The following is a 21020-nucleotide window of genomic DNA, read 5'->3' on the forward strand; positions in this document are numbered from 1 at the left end:
AATACAGAATGATAATTGTATATTATGCCAGCAGAATCTTTTCCCACTTAAAAATAAACAAGTAACTTTTTTTTCTAGGACAAAAAAAAAAACAAAACAAAAAACAAAACAACAAAAAAACATATGCAAGAAGTTTGGATTCCATGAACTCCAAAGGACTCAGTACCATTTGACAAAAGCAGAGGTCCTCTAGGATTAGAGGTTGGAACTTCTTGCAACCATCAACAACTGTGCTTAAAGTATAGAGATATTTACAGAATCATATATTGGTCTCTTTATTTGAAAATATGACATCATAGTACATGAGGCCCCCATCACCTCTCATGAAATACTGAGGAGATTATAAAAAAAAAAAAAAAAAAAAAAAAAAAGAAAAGAAAACAACATTTCTTAAAGTTTTGTCAGGATTGTTCAATATTACTGCAACACAATCATAGGCCTCAGAGAACAAAACCGATAAACAAGTTTGTAGTAGGCTGACATTATAAAGATGAAGAAAATAACAGCAATAACATTGTAAATGGATAAGAACGAATGTTACGGAACAAATATTTTGCAGGGGATTACTTCTTACCAAGCAGGTCCTGTTCACATCACATACATGGCACACCTTAGGTATATATAAAATGGAATATCTTCCATTACAAATACCAACATGCTCTGAGGCTTCAATAGACAGAGTGGCATGTGCATAAAGTTTATATGTATATGTATGGATGTTGTATATCTGGACTTTTCCAAGGCATTTGATACAGTGTCGCATAAAAGGTTGGTACATAAAATGAGACTGCTGGGACTAAGGGAAAATCTGTGTATTTGGGTAAGCAATTGGCTTAGTGAAAACAGAGGGTCATCATTAATGGCACTTTCTCAGATTGGGTTGAAGTTACCAGTGGGGTGCAACCGGGTTTAGTATTGGGACCACTTCTATTTCTATAAACAACCCGTAGTGGGTTTACGCAGTCAAGTTTCTATATTTTCTGATGATACTTAGCTGTGTGAAGTATTTAAAACGGAGGTCGATCGTATAGCATGGCAGATGGACTCGCGGGAACAGGAGGAATGGAGGAGAAATGGTTGAGGAGGTTTAATGTAGATAAATGTAAAGTTATGTACTTGGGCCATGGAAACAAAAAGCACAATTATGTTCTAAACATTCAATTACTTGGTAAAACTGCAGCTTAAAAAAAAAAAAATTAATTTTAGGGGAATGGGGGGACTAGAATACAATGACAGGTTAATTTGAGGTTATTCAGTTTACAAAAAAAGACAGCTGAGGAGAGACCTCATTACAATGTATAAATACCCGAGCGGGCAGTACAAGGATCTCTCCAAAGATCTTTTTATACTTAGGCCTGTGACCAGGACAAGGGGGCATCCTCTGCGCCTCAAGGAGAGGCGATTCTACCGTGAACATAAACAAAGGTTCTTTACTGTAAGAGCAGTGAGACTATGGAACTGTGGTTGTTATGGTGGACTTCTATGTACACGTTCAAGAGATGCCTGGATGACTTTTTGGAGAGAAACTATATCACTGGTTATGGGGAAAAAAACATTTAATTCTTAAAGGTTGGATTTGATGGACTTGTGTTATTTTCCAGGCTTATATACTATGACTATGTCATTTTATATGAAGCAATATACCGCAAGGGTACACAAGTTGCTAATAAGAAAACAGTACAAATTGCTTTACATGTGGTGAACTTATTAGCTCAATTTAATTCCTCAAGACCCCATAATACCTCACAATGCAGCTCAAATAGATTTTGACATTATTTTTGTACCATCTTCAGCACTGTGACCATGCATTCTTTATGCAAAATTGGTCTTTCACGTTGTGAAGGGGTGGTGGGGGGTCAAGAGTTAATAGAAAATGTCAACCCCCAACAATATCCCTCTCATCTTTGATTGAAGTCCATCACCCCTACCATCATCACAAATTTGCAGATTGTTTTGAAGAGTATAATAGAAAAAGGTATAAAAATAGTACTGATGAGTACAATAAGGACACTACTTGCATGGGCTGGAGTAGGGAAGTCAGGACATCAGGAAAAACTGCAAAACCCAAGTCTGTTAACCAGCACAAAAAAATCATTGCTAAAAATACAATTTACTGTAAATCAACTGCAAATGAGCGTTTCAAAGTTTTTAGGGTAGGAGATGAGGCTGGAGAGGGACTTACAACATAATTTCCAATTGCTGCGACTCTAGTTCCATAGAGCAGAAGCAGTTATGGTAGACAACACCATGATAAATAGATGGAATGTAGAATATAGGGGAAAATTGGTGATGTGTATAGCATGCATTTTTTTGGCTTGGTTAAGGGTATTTTTGCAAATCTGGCTTTACGAGAAGATAAACTTCTTTAAAAGCAATTCTGCCATTCTTGAAAATGCAGCAAAAGTTTAGAACTAATGTCCAACGTTTGAGCTTTCATCAGATCCCCTATGAAGCAAAATAATAAAGAATTCATATGAGGAATGAGAGAAATAGTAGATATGCAGAGGCATATATTTACAAAATATATCAAGTTAATAACAAAATCCTGAGCGTATATCTATATACATACAGCAATTGCTAGGAAAGAAAGCTACCAAACAATATATTTTGACACAATCAAGTAGCACAAATGTATCCTTTTAATACAATGAGCAGAGCATCATAAAAGAAAGGTTGTGTATGGCTCATGCACATGGTCATGTTACAGTTCCAGGCCATACTATACGGCTGAGTGCTGGGATTCATCCATGTGTTTTGAGCACCAACAATCAACCAGCCACATACTTCAGTAAAGGTCCTTCAATGAACATTGAACATTAAATAAACATAGAAACATTAATATATACTGGCTGTTCCTTTTAATTACCTCTTTTCCATACAAATTATATTGAAACTAATTGTGTCTCTTTTGGTTGTATGGTTTAAAGTCTGTTGAATAACAAAGACAGCGAGAAAGAGTAACAACTTCTAAAGACCTATCAAAATACAATATAATAAAAAGCATTGCATTTGTGAAAAAATCCACTACTGTATTCCCATTTAACTTTGAATTTCTGTATCTGGCAGGAGGTCTTTTTGACCTCCTAATGATGGACTATACACTTTCCAGAGAGGGGGAGCACATTACATTTTATAGGAAACTATATAAAGCAGAATTTTTACAATGTCCCACAGCAGAGGTGGTCCAGTCTGCATCTGCTCACATTATTCTCTCTTGTTGTATAATGGGTAATATAGAAGCCATAGAAGTCATGATGGTGCCAGATGAGACGAGACATGAGGCTAAACTGTTGGTATGCCATTTATAATTTCCCACGGTAAGTGGGCAATTTTGAGCTGGATCTGGTAGCTACAGTCCAACTGACGGTAGAGAATCAAATCAGAATACCTAGCGCTAAAACTAATAGCACCAATTGCTTCGGATTAGTGGGGGCTAAAATTTCCTATTGAGCAGGAATCAGTGGAGGGACATCTATTTAATGATGAAAATTGGTGGAATTGCTGGTGCAAGTTCTACTTTAAAGGAGAAGGATGACCATAATAAAACATACTGATAAAAAGCAGAAGTGTATGAATTACCAAACACAAAGATTCCATAGAAACCCTGTTTTACAATGAAGGGGTTTGTTAGGGTTCTCACACTTTTCTATTACTATGCTATCATGAGACCCATACATTTTTTTTTATCTCGGATCAAAGTGTGCCAAATTGATATATTGTTAAAGAAAAAACAAAGGACCGCTTACCACAACAGACTTAGAAATATATACAGCAGTACCTCATTGTCAGTGCTCATCTTTTACTCTTAGGAGCAGTGGCGTAACTAGGAGAGCTTGGGCCCCATAGCAGATTTCTGCATGGGCCCCCCCTTCCCCTTAAAAAAAAAAAATATATATACATATTGGTACAGACACGTTTATACAATCGCACACATTTACGCACTCATGTACACACATTTATATTATCTACACACAGGTAAACTTCTAAAATCATTCACTCACTTTTATATACACTTATACGCACACATTTCTGCACTTAGATATACATTTATACACTAATACATACAGATTACACAAACTCATACAGTATATACACACATACCATGCATACACATGCAATTTGCACACATACTGTATAGTGCATACACGTTATATACATACATATATTATATATACACATCATATACATACAGTATACACTCACAGTGATTTATCATACGCTGGCCGCTGCTCCAGCTCAGCAGGCATGCATCAAGAGCCTTCGGCCTCTTGATGTATCCAGCGGGATGCTGGGCAGTGTCTATCTGTATGCCAGGCAGGGCCTGGCATACAAATAAACGCAGCCAGCAAAGTTTCACATATGATAGTTCACCAGTAGCAGTAAGTGCACAGGCGCGGGGACAGGAACGCCCCACGCCGGCCCACTCCCCGCCGTGCCCCTCCACGCCCCACTTGCATGAAGGTGGCAAATTGGCGCATTAGGGTGCAATGGTCCTGATAAATACCCCCCATACTGTGTATACATATAGCATATAAACACACATACAGCATATATACACACATACAGTATATACAGCATCTACGCATATACATACAGCATATATACACACATACAGTATATACAGCATCTACGCATACACATACAGCATATATACACATACAGCATATATACACATACAGCATCTACGCATACACATACAATATATATACACATACAGCATATATACACATACAGCATATATACACATACAGCATATATACACATACAGTATATACAGCATCTACGCATACACATACAGCATATATACACATACAGCATATATACACATACAGCATATATACACATACAGTATGTACAGCATCTACGCATACACATACAGCATCTACGCATACACATACAGCATCTACGCATACAGCATCTACGCATACAGCATATATACACATACAGTATGTACAGCATCTACGCATACAGCATATATACACATACAGTATGTACAGCATCTACGCATACACATACAGCATATATACACATACAGCATATATACACATACAGCATATATACACATACAGCATCTACGCATACACATACAGCATATATAACCATACAGCATCTACGCATACACATACAGCATATATTCACATACAGCATCTACGCATACACATACAGCATATATACACATACAGCATCTACGCATACAGCATATATACACATACAGCATCTACGCATACACATACAGCATATATACACATACAGCATCTACGCATACACATACAGCATCTACGCATACACATACAGCATATATACACATACAGCATATATACACATACAGCATATATACACATACAGCATATATACACATACAGCATATATACACATACAGCATCTACGCATACACATACAGCATATATACACATACAGCATCTACGCATACACATACAGCATATATACACATACAGCATCTACGCATACACATACATACAGCATATATTCACATACAGCATCTACGCATACACATACAGCATATATACACATACAGCATCTACGCATACACATACAGCATATATACACATACAGCATATATACACATACAGCATATATACACATACAGCATATATACACATACAGCATATATATATACACACACACCATATACACTCACACAGAATATACATAAATACTCATGCAGCAGACACACATATGCATACATATACACACACACATATATACATACATATACATACATACATATACATACACACACATATATACACACATATACATGCACAGATCAAATTTCTAACTTACCTTATGGTCCTGGTGGGCGGTAGTTTCGGGAGGGGAGGGCTCCCCTCCTGTTCGGGCAGTAGTGATGTCCTGCCCTGGGGGTGAGGTGGGGCTGTAAATTGGGCGGCGGGTGTCTGATGGAGGCGGGCGTGAGGCTGTGGCGGCAGGCACGTGGGCGGAAGTGCTGCCGCGCGGGAGGACATACCCGATGGTGGGCAAGTGGAGGGGGCGGGGCTGCAGGGTAGAGATGCCGGTGGGCGGGCAGGGGATCGTGGAGGCTTGCGCGCGATTGGGTAGGATGGCATGGAGGTGGGCAGGGGATTGTGGAGGCGGCCGGGTGGTTGGGTAGGAGGACGTGGAGGCGGGCAGACGGGAGGGGGAATATGCCGGCAGGGGTACATTATGTTGCCGACTGTCAGGGGGTGCGGGAGAGTGGGCGGCTCTATGTTTGGCACAGCAGGCGTTACTGCTGTGCTGTTCAGAGGCGGGGGAGGGGCCCGGAAGAACAGCACCAGTACATTTTTGTTTCTCATCCATCGCGGGCCCCCTAGCAGCACGGGCCCCGTAGCAACCGCTACGGCTGCTACGGCTATTGTTACGCCACTGCTTAGGAGCATGTCATTGAAAATGAGAGGTTTGGGGATAACTGCAGTCAAATCGGAATTCTAAGTTACAAGTAAGCCTTTAAGAGTTGTGTACAGAAGAATATTTTTGTAACAATTTTTTATAATAATTTTATAACTCAATAAGGACACCATTCCCACACAAACCTGCATGTTTCCCTTGGTAGCTTTGTACAGAACAATAATTATGAGTGCTCAGTATTTAATCATATATATATATTTTTCTTCACTATTGCATTGCTCATAAGATATAATGCTCCGATGTATACATGAAGTTTCATATAAGAAGATGCGGCATCATAGAAAGTTTTCTTTATACCAGATTCTAGATCAATTGTTAACAAACGGCAGAAGAATGGAGTGATGAAATAGAGACCTGGATATAAAATAAAGTAATAGAACTAGTGCCCATTCCTCTTATCACACAAGGCAATGTAAAAGTTAATGTTCAATATACAGTTTAGCTTCCGTTTATCCTCCTATGTCCTGTGCATGAAGTGCTCTTGCATTTCGTAATCAGGAGGTGATCATAACCATTGCCTTATAAATGAAGGTCTTCTGGGCATATTGTGAAAATACAATTGGGTTCTAAAATGGTTTAGTTCTCTAACTCTCTCCTATTAATTCTCCAGAGGAAAGATATAAATCTATTTATGTCCACACATTACAGAAGAGAATCATCTGTGCAGCCACCCTCCAGCCCGTAACGGAACTCCTGTAGGTTGGAAACACCGTAAAAGTGGATAAAAGCAGCGGCTACAACCAGGACATGAAAAATCTGATGAGACTGAAACTGGAAGACAAAAAAGAAATAAGAAAACAACTTTAATGTGAAATACGTTGCCAAACCAGTTTACACAAAATTTAAATGGTATACCTTATCTACATTCTTTTATATAGACAAACATATTTACCCAGATATCAAACTTCCCAGGGAAGAAACGTTCAGGGATCCGTGCTGCATAAAGACCCGCTCCCGTTATATACATAACGGCCATTAGGAAGAACCAGCCCATCTGACCCACTGTAGTAGCTTTAACAAAGCCCTCAGCAATAGTGAAATGGAGAGTAGGAACAATGCCACTCAGACCGAGACCTAGAAATACACCTAGAAAAGACAACAACAACTAATTACCCTTTCGCTGAATTTTAGAGTTGTATAGAATTATGTTATTTTCTCAAGGCAAATGCCACAATGGCTGAATACTAAATATATCTGAATGTAGGTCATTCTGACAATATGGATAATTGCTGCATGAGCTCATAGGACAATAAAATATTATTTACACAGACAAATATTTAAATCATATGCAGTTACCCCACTAAAAAAAGACTTTGGCATAATATGTCCCCAGAATAGAACACTCAAGCACACATACTTACCTCCATACTACTGTATAGCGTTATAAAAATCAAAGTGGCAAATCCACTTTTTCAAGAAAAACAGTTGTACATTCATATTGAGGACATGAATACTATGATGGAACATGTATGGCATAACCAAGTAAACAAACAAAAGTAGTAAACAAGCTAGAGTATTTGTTACATCTTATGACCCTGTTTCACACAGTTTTGGACAAATTGTCTGAAGAGATAACTTGAGGAATTTCTTGTCTTAATAATGTCCACCAGTTGTTTATTACAATTAGTCAAGGTCAAAAATTCTTTGTTTCCACAAGTGTAGTCATAAAATCCAGTAAACATTAAAATGAAACTTGCTCTCATTAGGACAGCCCCAGGAAAGAAAGATCAGGAAGCAAAGATTAGTTGTAGACTAGCCTGCTTCTTCCCACTCAAATTAGCCATATCCATCTTAAAGTTAACCTGTCCCCAGCAATGTGATTTTTAGCTTGTGACAGGTTCCAATAGCCTATGTTATGCAGATTTTAAAAACACCTTTGTCAGCATTCTGAATCATTTCAGTACCTTATTCAACTTTATTTCACATTACCTGGCTCCCTACTAGCAGCCTGTGGCGAGTCCTGAGAATTAGGGGGATCAATTCACATGACAGGAAATAGGGTGGGAACTCAATGAGTGTAGAGTAGAGGGAGAATACACAAGGAGACTGAAACATAGGCACACTACACACTGCTGGCGGGGTAATGTGAAGTAAAGTCTTATAAAATACTGAAATCCTTGAGAATGTTGACGAAGACATTTTTTAAAATCAGAACCAGTCACTAGCTAAAAGTCACATTCCTGGTCACAGGTTCACTTTAAGCCCAATTGAAATAATTTGGGATAAAATACATCCCCTAAAACTCCATCAATTCTGTTGATAAAAAGAGTGAGCAAAACTATGATTATAGCAACATTTTTCTTTTTTGTAAATAGGTGTATCTCCATGGTTTCCACGCCTTCAGTATGATAATACAATGAATAGAAAACGAACAATATAAAGTTTTTGACTGACACATGACCATACAGATTATAACTCTTATCCACTGTGGCATCCATTTAATGCACAAACCCATCCATTTCAATCAGCGTGTGGAAAAGTGTGTCAGAAAACGGTGAATGAACATATAATCACTGCTGCATATGAGGTTTATTATTGAAATTACCTGCACGAGTTGGTCTATGCTTTGGCGTGGCAAAACGATCCCACTGTGCTACAACAATTGCACTGATGCCCAGCACGCACACTATGGACAAGTATATGAGACGTGGCTGAGGAGAGCAGTAGAAGGAGTAGTAGAGCCAGGGCACAAAGCTTCCCATTATCAATAGGGCGATACCAGAGTAGTCCAGCCTGGAAAATAGTAAGATGTGTTGGTGGAAAATCAAATGCTTCAAACCAATCGTAATTTCAACTCAGATATGTTCAGTGCTGGTTAATCCTTCTCTTCTGCAAATGGGCTTTGTCCAGAGAGGTTAAAAAATGGCTGTGTCCTTCCAAAACAGCTCCTCTCCTGACCATGGGTAATGTGTAGTATTGCAAATAAGCTTTATTCATCTTATACAGCTGAGCTTCAATACCGGCACAAACCATGGTCAGGTATCGAGCAGTTTTAGGAAATAAGCAGCCTTATTTTTCAGTCTCATTGGAATCGATAGAACTACAAAGTTGCATCGTTCACTGGTGTAAGAAAGAAGCGGCCTGCTGTCTATTCTGAGGAGGTGTAGCTCAGAATATATTAAATAAAACGTAAAATACTACCATGTATACTGACAGCAGTGTCCTATTTGTATCTGGTAACCGATGTATGCATTCAGTAATATGTCTTTTGCGCAGAGCACCAGTGTCCTGTGATTGGTTGCAGCAGTTGTCTGACACCAATGAGTTTTAACCAGACTTTGACAACCCTGTCAATTTTCATGAAACTGGTGTACCAAAATTGAAAAATGAATTAGGTTCTATCTGATTTTGAGAGGTATCATGTGTCCCACTTCATTGAAGCAACAGTAGCCATGGGACTGCCAAAGAGAGCCAAGCACTGTAATGGTCCATCTCCTTCAGTCTCATAAAGCAGTGGCTCATGCACTTGTGCCACTATTGCTCACCTTTCCCCTGAGTAGGGGAGTGGTAAGTTATCATGGTTGGAGCAACCATTACTACTACCTTCAAAGATATTGTTGTAATCATTGTGATAACCCACCTCATTCATTTTACAGCACTGTGTTTATTTCAGTATCTAAACATACGTACTTGGAGAATGTGCGGGATACTTTTTCTGAGTGACAGTAGACAGTGTGAAAGAGCCAGGAGAAGCTGAGACACAACACAGCCCCCAAAAAGAACATTCCAAAAACCACCTTCTCTTGTAGTGGAGCCATGAAGTACATGTTTGGTCTTAGCATCGTCAAAACCCCCAGGAAGAGAAACAGAAGAAAACCTATACAGCAAACAGCAAAGTCATGAAAATCAAACAAAATTAAGACAAAACTAAAAAAAAACATAATACACATATATTTTGTTACAGTTGGGTGGCGGGTTGAACGTGAATTTTATCAAGTATTTTAGTGTCTGTTCTTTGCTCAAAAAAGAGAAGAGGGAACAAAAGGCAAGTATAATTCTTACTCCACATACAACACTGGAATAATAGAAGACTTCTCTCAGTCTACATCAAGTCCTATACAGTAGCAGAAGACATCCTTACAGCTTCCATGAAATGCTATTTATCAGGAATGTACCTAGTAAATGAGTCCATATATTTCCGGTCTCTGTATGTATTCTGAAAATGCTTCGGAAGCAGGCTCGGAATGAAGGCATTGGTGGACGGTGCCCGTGTAACAGATAATCATTGTCCTTAAGCCAATCAGGAAGCACATCATAGGGGATAACTCTCCACCGGCCTTCCCATACCTTTCCAAAAAGTAGAGAAACCTTGAGTTTAATACCTGTATTTAGCAGTTTTTTTTTTTTACAAGAAAACATTCACTTTGCAAAGCAGTTACAAAGAGGCTACACCTTGGGGCAGATGTATGAAGCTGTCTGTTCCAGAATTCTGGATAAAAAATTTTTTCTGAAATGCTTTGCAGCACATATATTAATGGAATTTTTAGAGTCTGCTTAGAAGCGGGCATGACCTCCCTGGGAAACTAGTATGAGTGACAAATTCAATACTGTGTCGCAGCAAATGGCACCAAATAATAGGAGGTGCAAAGTACGAATTGCCCGTCTTACACTGCACCAGATCAATCATCCAGCATCTGACACAAGGGATAATCTGGCGCAGCAGAGAAGTGTGTAGTTCTACTCTGCACTGATCCAATGACTGACATATTAATACATCTCCCCTCACTGCACACTGCTAGCATTGTTCAAATCGTGGGTATGAGATTTCTCGTGATCCTGGGGTGAATCCTGCACAAACTTTTCGCGTCTTAAAGGGGTTGTCCAACTATTAGAAAAAATAGCAAGTATGCTAGGGAGGGCTTTTAAAAAACTTAAATCTTTAGTCAGCTGCTCCTCCGCAGTCTGCCAGCGCTGTTACACTGTGGGGGTCATTTACTAAGGGCCGATTCACGTTTTCCCGACGTGTTACCCGAATATTTCTGATTTGCGCCGATTTCCCCTGAATTGCCCTGGGATTTTGGCGCACGCATCGGTGCTGGCATGCACGCGACAGAAATCAGGGGGCGTGGCCAAGCAAAAACCCGATGGATTCGGAAAAAACACCGCATTTAAAAAAAAAATAATCTGTCGCGGAGCTTGCACTTACCTTCACTCAGCCCGGCTCGGTGAACTCCAGCGCGTTCCGATGCTTTTCAGCGCAGCAGCGCCACCTGGTGGACGGCGGAGGAACTACCTTAATGAATCCCGGCCGGTTCCGAATCCAGCGCAGAGAACGCGCCGCTGTATCGTGAATGGACCGAGTAAGTAAATCTGCCCCTGTATGTTTAAAGGGGCACGTCATCTACGCTCCGTCAGCTTCTGGCTGCTTGGCATGTCCACCCATCTCCTGACCCAGTGCATCATACAGCCCTGGGACAGGAGAGGGGTGGGCATGCTAGGTCGCTAGACGTTGCCAGAGTTAACAAACAGGGGCACCGCTCCGATGGACCATGGTGTGGACACAGTGGGGGTCATTTACTAAGGGCCCGATTCGCGTTTTCCTGACGTGTTACCCGAATATTTCCGATTTGCGCCGATTTTCCCTGTATTGCCCCGGGATTTTGGCGCACGCGATCGGATTGTGGCGCATCGGCATGCACGCGACGGAAATCGGGGGTGTGGCCGAGCAAAAACCCGACCGATTCTGAAAAACCGCCGCATTTAAAACAATAAAAGTGTCGCTTGGGACGCGCTTACCTTCACTTGTTCCGGCTTGGTGAAGTTGAGTGCGTTCAGATGCTTTTCAGCGCAGCAGCGCCACCTGGTGGACGGTGGAGGAACTACCATGATGAATCCCGGCCGGACCCGAATCCACCGCAGAGAATGCGCCGCTAGATCGCGAATGGACCAGGTAAGTAAATCTGCCCCAGTGAGTGCTAGAAAAGGCGAGTAAAGGCTTATTTCCAGTCCCCGAATAGAACAAGACAACCTTGACTGAGACATGCTTGTCATAAAGTTGCAAACCTTACCCATGAGCAAAAATGAAATCATGTTTATCAAGCTCTCTAAACTAATATGATAAATCTGTTCTACATAAAAGAGCTTTGAAGACTATCCACAAAACTTGAATAAAATCTTCTAATGATAAATTTCACCCATTAAAGGATATATATCATTTACAGTCGGTCATCTTGATAAATGAACAACTAGCCAAATGTTAATCTCCTCACCTTATAAACAAACTCTTCCATTTTCTCCATGGCATGATGAGCTTGAAGAGGAAGAGTCAGTACCCTAACCTCCTCCTCCTCTTCTTCTTCTTGAGACCCCTTTGCTCCTTGGTTCTCATTTCCCTATGGCAAGGACAGATATTATTTTATTACTTAGCTTCTACACAGTTTAGTACATGTATACTCCAGGTCAGGTCATGTTATAAGTTTAGTGCAATTATTCTGCCAGCTTCTTAAAAATAACAAATCTTTCTTTACATAGTATCAACTTTGTACAATGCTAAAATCAAACATACAGAGTATTAATACAACAACAATAATAATAATAGTCTAACCAATAGCAGTGATGGTCCTGTGCAAAAGAGCTTACAATAAATGATGAAAAAGAGGGGTCACAAAAACAAAGTGCTTGTATACTGTTGCAGTCATTATTTAGGAGATGCCATATATATAAATCTGCACAAGCAAGTTACCACCCAGTCCATGTGAGTGGGCATACGGGCTCATTTTTAGATGATGGTATCTGGACCTAAATGTTAATAAAGTCATCATATGGGTCCCTAAGATTTATAAGATTTTGATTGTACACAAACACAAAACCCAAAAGAGTTTATTTACTTTTACACCAATTTCATGAAAAGGGATTGTCACCAATCCCTTTTACACATCCTATAAGTCAAAATGGTAGAACATATTATTGAAAGCAAAATCTCCGGATGCTGGTGTGGCATGTGTACAGATGTACTATCAAGCTCTGGAATACTTGTGTGGTGATTGCAAAAAGTACAGTCCCACTACTCAAGTAATTTACTGTAAGGAGAATACTGCAGCAGCCCCACTCCTGGGAGGGATGGCTCCCTTTTTGACCTAAGAATTATTCACCCTGCCAAATAAGGTTCAGAGTTCTGTTATGCTGTGGTTTATCTCCCTATAAAGCCACTGAGCGCCCTCCAATATTCCAATGTTTTTCCTTGTACATACAATTGTCTACACATCCTGTTAGTGAACCTCAACTTATCTGCTCAACCCCCCTCCCGCTCCACATCTTAACAGACCCCATAGGACTAATGGCTTTGTTTCGGGGGCCTGTTAAGCTAGTGCCACAGGGATTGGGGCATCGTCAAGCCAGGTTCATCTACTGCTATCACCTAAGGCTCCTGATACAGTACAGGACAGGATTAGTGGTTTAGGCAGCAAACCATTTGTACATAAAGCTATTTTATTTGGAATCATTATTGAATTATGAAAACAAAATCAGCACTGAATAGAAGCATTACTGTATATGTAAAAATAGTGCTCTCTTAGATATCTAAAACTATATACTTACACTGGCTGATGCCTGGCCCTTCCTGTCTCTACCCGTTTCCAATAGTGGTCCCAGTTCTGTTAGCTCCAAGTCTTCATTGTCTCCCCGGGTACTGCAGGGTAAGCCACCTTCCTGCCCCGTTACTTTACAAGTGGCCATTGGGCCTGTATAGGAAGGGGTGGGGGAGGGGAAGTATTTAGCTGTTCAATAACGGATAGCTTACTTTTCTCCGTCTTGACCCTAAAACAACAACAAAAAAAACATGTAATTTTGTATTCTAACCATTGACATGACTAAATCACTTAACCACCCTCCCTTCCCAATGTTTGCCGAATCCCACAATTCCTGATCCTAACCTGACCCATATGAAATTCTGTCCCAGCCAGCAGATCCAGTGGCACAATGAGGACAAGGAGAAACCACCACAAACCTGATGAGCAACAATATGGCTTAGGTGGTGGATAAGTTGTTTGACATACTTATGTTAAGTTTATCCTGCCAAAAAACTACTTGAATAGCATCCATCATTTCTATACAGAAATATGATGCAAAGATTCCCTGTCCTCAAGCTGAATTGGAGCACTAACCCTAACCCACGGCAGACAGGTAGTCCTTGCATAATATTTCTGTGCGATGCAAGTACTCCATCTTTTGCAAGGCGTGCACAATCCAGCCCAAGCCTGTGGTCTCTAGGCAACATCTTTAATCGCTTACAAATTATACAAACACTGCAAAACACTGTATTTTTATATCCAGCTCAACAAATAAAATTCTTGCACAAAAACAAAAAAAAATTGAATGACCCTTGACAGACGCTGATTAATTGGTAGAAATAATGGCCAATTCTTTATCATTTCACAGCATTTAGTCTCAATCAGCTTTCCCTCTGGTTCTCCACTGAAAGCTCACAGATAAGGAGAAGCTGATAATGTCCCTAGTGACTTAACCCTTTACAGTCACTGGATGATCTTCCGTCCTCACCGAGGTGAATTATCAAGTAAAATGATAAAATTAGAAGAGTTGATATTTCACCTCATGTCCTTATCTAGTTTCAGTGCAAGGATTGGAGATGACTTTCAGAAACATGGCTCACTGCAGAAAAAAACTAGCAAATTTAGCAAAATTATTGCTGCTCCCTTCTTAAAATGCAGTTATTAGACAAAATAAATAAATCGCTGCAGCCATAGGTACAAATAAGGTCACAGGAATGGAACATCGCATGCGCTGCTTACAGATAATGCAATGTAAACCTGGCCAGTAATCAGCCAAGATCTCGTTATTGTAGATAGTGAATAATTAGAGATTGGAGCTTAAAAATTTGACCAATAAAGATCAATTCATGCTTACATCAAAGATTCAACAACTCACTCTTTATCATTACATAAGAATTGCAAATTTATACATAGATCCACTGCAGTCCCCCAGTGGAGTAGAAAATACTTGGTACCTACTTCTAAAGAATTTGTGACTTTTCTGCAATGTTTCACCAAAAAAGTTGCAAATCTACTGCAGACAATATTAGCCATGATATGGTAAATCTGACTTGCAAAAAACATCTAAAGAGCTTCTAAGACACTAAACATTGGGACAAGATGCCAGTCTAAAGATAAATAAATTCATTGTTTTTTTTTTTTTTTTAGAACAAACTTGATCTTGTACAACTGGCTTTAGAAACAAGGGTGCAATCCCAAGAAGGGTCAGTTACATATGAACTCCTCAGGGCCGTTTTAACCACTGCGCACAGGGTGAGAGAAGCGCTGAGGAGCACATCATAGCCACCACGTTTCTCATAGTGTGCCTTAGCAGGAGAGACTTATCTGCACACTTGGCTACTTGTGTTTTCCATTATCGGGGTTGGGATATGGGATCCCAGTAGAACTCATTCCGTGAAAGCCCTTCTGTTACGGGCTGCACTAGGTGACCAGAAACTTGTTAGAAACTGAAGGAGGTAAGTATCATAGTATATAAGGTTGGAAAATGACGCAAGTCCATTAAGTCCAACTTTTAAAAACAAATTTTTTTATCCCCATAACCTGTGATATTTTTTCTCTCCAGAAAGGCATCCAGGCCTCTCTCAAACACATACAAAACAATCTGCCATTATAACCCCCTGCGACAAAAAGTTCCACAGTCTCACTCCTCTTACAGTAAAGAACCCTTGTCTATGGCGATGGTGGAACCACCTCTCCTCTAGGCGTAGAGGATGCTCCCTTGTCCTGGTCACAGGTCAAGGTATACAAAGATCTTTGTATTGTGCCTTGTACTCTCCGTTCAGGTATTTGTAAATTGTAATGAGGTTTCCCCTTTGCTGGCTTTTATACTAAATTGAATAAAACCCCAACTTGGTTACTCTGCACCTGTTCTTTTTATACACTGGTGGCCAAAAATGTACACAATATTCCATGTGTGGTCAGATCAGGGATTTTTATAAAGGCAAAACTATGTCCTTGTCATGCGAATCTATTCCTCTCTTGATACATCCCATAATTTTATTTGCTTTCGCAGCGGCCGTCTGGCTGTGGTCACTAAAATTAAGTTTACCATCCATACTAAGTATTTTTCAGCTGCAGTTTTACAAAGTATTTGACTGTTTAGAGCATAATTGTACTTTTTGTTTCCATGGCCCAAGTGCATAACCTTATATTTATCTACATTAAATCTCATCACTCAAGTAACCATGATTAAAGCAGGGAAAAAAATGGCTCCTGGCGTCATATTTTCCTATAATGACCAGAGTACTGTCCTCTATACTGCGATCACTCTGTGAGATCTAGCCAAGAATTATGTATGAAAGAGCCCTTTAAGGTTTGTTCACATATTGTGGTTGTCCTCAGTTTTTTTTATCGTCAACATAGCTTTACATGTAAACACAATGTTTACTGGATTTTTACATTTATTACAAATCATATGCATATTTTGCCACTAGGACTGAACGATAATCCAAAGATAGATTCATGCAATAATCATACATGTGATGTTAATCATTTCCTGTAAAAGGTTCCAGTGCTAATGTTCTGCATATAGATGTTGCATGTTTCCCTATACATCCCACGGCCCAGATCCGTGAGTTGTCCTATCTGATTGTGTATATCTGGCAGCAGGTTACATAACACCCCATACAGGACAAGACGCTCCATAAGAGGAGCTGACAGCCGGCTGATAGGGGAACCTGCTATGTATCCGGGCTGACAGGCCACGTCCGCGTCCATGGAGGACTCCTTAGTAGCCGTCTGCAGGTAAAAGCCGCAACGCTCTATTCCAGCCCAATGTCGTCCTCACAAGTAGCTGAAATCTGCAGGACATGTTTACCTCTGGCTTCCAGCGAATGTCTCCGGAACAAGCACAGCCTAGGAAATGACAACATACCAACAGCCACTTCCGGAGCAGAGAAGGGGGAGGCCGCCGTACACCTCCCAGCACTCACTCACTCGCTCAGCCCGCAGCACAAATGCTAACACAATTTACCTTGGTTTGGCAGCCATTTTTCCTTGGGGCATTAGTCACAGGGTGGTTTACTTTAGCATTCATGAGAAATACAAGCGTCGTTTATACATAATAATTTTTTGGGACTTCCATGGCAAAAATTCCCAACATGTATTATGCACATACCTACCAACTTCTGGGACAGAGGGACAAAAAAAATCCTTCCCCGATTGTGGTCCTACCCCTCCTCCCCTTCCAGTGTGGATCCTCTCCTTCCATCACATCTTGGACCCTCTCCTCCATTCCCACAATGTAACCCATCTCCTCACATTTTGTCCCCTATCTTCATTACTTCAGGTCGTGACCCCTCCTCTCCTCCTCGTTTCTCTCACCTGGTTTCCCTTCACCTCCACCTCTCACATTGTAATCCCTGTCTTCCTTCACCAAACATTGTGACCCCCTCTTCTCCCCCTAATCTTGTTGCACCTCTCCTCACATTGTGGCTCCTCTCCCCTTCTCCTCTTTCTGTACATTAAAAAGAACATTACTGTATATGTGGCTCTGACGCTGTCGGGCACAATGACAGTAATAATTTACGGAGAGGACGCCTCTTTGCATCATCAAAGCATTCAACTCCGGAAGATGCAGATAGAGTTGCAACCTGGGACATACATCCTGACTCTCAGGACAGCAAAGCAAAGCACAAAACGGTGTGATTTGGTTGAGCTAAGCATAGTTCCTCAAATGTAGTGAGGGTAGAGGTGAGGGGGCTAAGGAAGAAATAAAGTATCTCAGTTGGATGCATCGAAGCCAGGAACTTAGAGTCCCCCCCGGTGCCAATGTCCACCAATGAGTCCCCCTTCATCCATCAAGTCTGGTGCCCAAGAGTGGTGTTAACGGGCACGAAGCAGAAATAAAGTGGAGCGTAAATGCAAATTTCCTCCATGCCCTGCAAGATTCCTCTCATAAGGGTAAGAGACTGCAGCAGATTGAGGCAACCAGCCAATATATGCAAGGAGCAAAAGCTCAAATTCAGAAGCTACCCAAAGTTTATCTGTTTTGTGGTGGAAGAGATCCAGTACTCAAGTGCCTATGGAGGCTCTGTCATAGGAGGCAAAATCTGGCAACTCCACTCCGCTAGCACTTCTGGGTCGCAGGTAAAGGCTTCTCCGAATACAAAGGGGAAAACCCTGCCAGACAAAGTGACACACAGGCTTATTAAGGAACCCAAAGTTTGAAATACATATATAAGATGTCCGTTTTTAAACATGAATTATCCCAAACCAGGAATGTGCTAATGGTTGCCACTTAAAGTGTAACCGTCATTCTGAGCAAAAAAAAGCCTAAAATACATAATTTTGCTATAGGTGTCCCTGGGAATCATTCCTCAAAATATTTTGCCTCTCAGTCCTCATTTAGTATCTTTTTTGGCCCATAGCAACAAGGGTTTCCAGCTCTCAAAAAACTACAATCATCAAGATTCTCCTGTCACCTCATCACAAGCGCCTGCTGCTGACCAATGAGACCAGAGCTATCTTACATCTATCTATCTATCTCATATCTATCTCATATCTATGTAAATGTCCAATAGCTATCATCTCTTTCTCTATTTCTCACTTAGCACATGAGGGCAGAGCTTGCAGACTTGGAGATTGTCTCCTGCCACTTCCTTGTGTGAAGTGATGGGGGAGGGGGGCTGCAGTTTCTGTCTGTGAGGATTATTTGTCTATACAGTATACAGGTGTAGGGAAAGCTGAGGAGAGATAAGTTCAGGTGTTTGGTTATTACATTAGTGAGAGCTTCTCCCTGCACATGACTGCTGCAGCACTGAGCTATGAGGTGATCAGCTGTGAGCAGAGAAGGGGATGGGGGCATGTCTCCTGCCAGTAGTCTTCTTTATGAAGACGGAATGTCCATAGTAACAGACATATGAGAGATCACTGCCATTTAGGGGAAGTCTGCAGAATACAAGAGAAAGGAGCAAGATTCGGGTAACTTATCCAATTGCAAAAGGGCTTAAAATTACCTGCCCTACAACATATCAAAAGTTTTTTGAAATGACGGTTACACTTTAACTAGTTTAAAGGGGTATTCCAGGAATCAGCATAATTCATATACAAGTGGGCACTCAAAATATAAGCTAATGTGTAATTAGTTGTTATTTAAAATTTTGCTCCCCTTAGCAGAAAATGCTGATGACATAGACTGTAATGAAGAATTAATATGCTACTGGCCCTTTAATCAGTCCGTTAATTTCCTCCGCGCGGTCCGTTGCAGAGCATACACAGGACAGAAGATGGCCGCTGGTCACATGTCCACATCACATGTCCTGCACCTGCCTGGGCAGGTCATGTGATCACCACCATGTTTGGCTGTAGTCGGTTGGTTGCAGTGCATCCAGTATGGCCAGTGTTGTGGTGATGGCAGTTACACATCATTACTATGGTAACAGAGCAGCACAGTCTGTTACATCATCACTGGGAGCAGAGCATAAGAGGGAAGAGGAGTTACTGAGAACTAAAGGATCATGGAACTTGTAGTTTCCAGTGGCGGCCATCTTAGTGATAACTCCACCTACTTTAGAGAGGCCATAAATTTTGTAAATCATAAAATCAAACTATTTAAGCTCCGTTTTGTGACTGACATTGAGTTTTGTTGTATTCATTTATTTATTTCATCATGGGTTTTTGTGTCAGATGTTCATATTCCCGGAATACCCCTTTAACTATAGATTTTAGCAATTTAGCCTGTGATAGGAACATTAAAATTAAATCTTTATTAGTTATCAATATAAAAACTCGGCCTATAGCCAAAAAATCCTTGCATTTATTACATGCATCAACAGGCTTGGGTACCTCACCAAGGGCCAGGACATCTAACAATGTTATGTATAGAGGATCGGAGGGTATACAATTGATAAACTGTCCCCTCTTTATCGAATCACCCTCATTGTAAGACAAGAAGCTAGGATGTCACTCGGTCTAATTTGTTGTGGGGTGTGAACCCCATAGAGGACCCACTAGCGTGCTTGGGTAAAAGGTCACGGATAGGGTGGTTACTCCCCAAGTGTAGACCTATAGCTTTCACCCAATAATCAATCAAGGTGCCATGTAGCAGTAGTGAACAGCTGCACGGTCACTTAGAAACACCTATGCACCTAACGCGTTTCCCTGCCACTATTTCATGTAGCAGTTCATCAGAGGTGTAAAGAATACCAAATGATAGTGTAGCACGTACAGAGCAGGTGATGGCATGTCATCTCACATTTGTTCACACCATAACCCGTCTTGAACTAATTGACGTGCTCTATCGTTGTCAGGGTCAGTGATTCTCACTGTGTCATGCAACCCATTAGCGCCAGTTTATCTTTAAAGACACTTAGATCGCTATCTTTCTGGCTAATATTTCATTGCACACAGCACTGACTGACTACCTGAGTAAAACGCCGGGCACTAGTTTGGCCGTGCGTCGCATGTGCACGCGCGGCTATATATAGCCTGTGCTCCGACCATCGCCGGCGGGAGTTGGCCAATGAGATTGAGCTCGTCACAGTTGAAACCCCGCCTCTTCATGACGGGACAGAGACGTCACCAAGGAGGTGCGCCCCGATCCGCCAATCAGCAGAGTTGTGGTGGAGTTTAACAATCCCTCAC

General features: G+C 40.9%; 1 protein-coding gene across 3 annotated transcripts; it reads right to left on the reverse strand.

Moving 5' to 3' along the window:
• Positions 1-2343: 2343 nt before the first annotated feature.
• Positions 2344-17656, reverse strand: ADIPOR1 (adiponectin receptor 1). 3 transcript variants are annotated; one of them, XM_072137148.1, is made up of 8 exons: positions 17554-17656; positions 13966-14184; positions 12639-12761; positions 10545-10716; positions 10060-10246; positions 8975-9162; positions 7322-7515; positions 2344-7200 (listed from the first exon to the last, which is right to left on the reverse strand). In XM_072137148.1, exons 2-8 carry the CDS (start codon positions 14101-14103, stop codon positions 7072-7074), a joined length of 1131 nt encoding a protein of 376 aa, XP_071993249.1. In that variant the 5' UTR covers positions 14104-14184; positions 17554-17656; the 3' UTR covers positions 2344-7071. The 3 variants fall into 3 exon arrangements, with proteins under 3 accessions (XP_071993249.1, XP_071993250.1, XP_071993247.1); XM_072137149.1 differs by having other exon boundaries at positions 17558-17651; XM_072137146.1 differs by lacking the exon at positions 17554-17656 and adding an exon at positions 17254-17411.
• Positions 17657-21020: the final 3364 nt, after the last annotated feature.

The sequence above is a fragment of the Engystomops pustulosus genome, chromosome 2 (genome assembly GCF_040894005.1).
Source record: "Engystomops pustulosus chromosome 2, aEngPut4.maternal, whole genome shotgun sequence".
Lineage (NCBI taxonomy): Eukaryota > Metazoa > Chordata > Amphibia > Anura > Leptodactylidae > Engystomops > Engystomops pustulosus.

Excerpts from the sequence above, each read along its gene's own strand:
- ADIPOR1 (XM_072137148.1), bottom strand. The coding sequence starts at position 14,103 with ATGGCCACTTGTAAAGTAACGGGGCAGGAAGGTGGCTTACCCTGCAGT. Across the intron at positions 12,762-13,965 it reads AGGGCCAGGCATCAGCCAGT|GGAAATGAGAACCAAGGAGC; the intron begins GTAAGTATATAG and ends TCCTTGCCATAG. Across the intron at positions 10,247-10,544 it reads TATATGGACTCATTTACTAG|GTTTTCTTCTGTTTCTCTTC; the intron begins GTACATTCCTGA and ends TTTGCTGTATAG.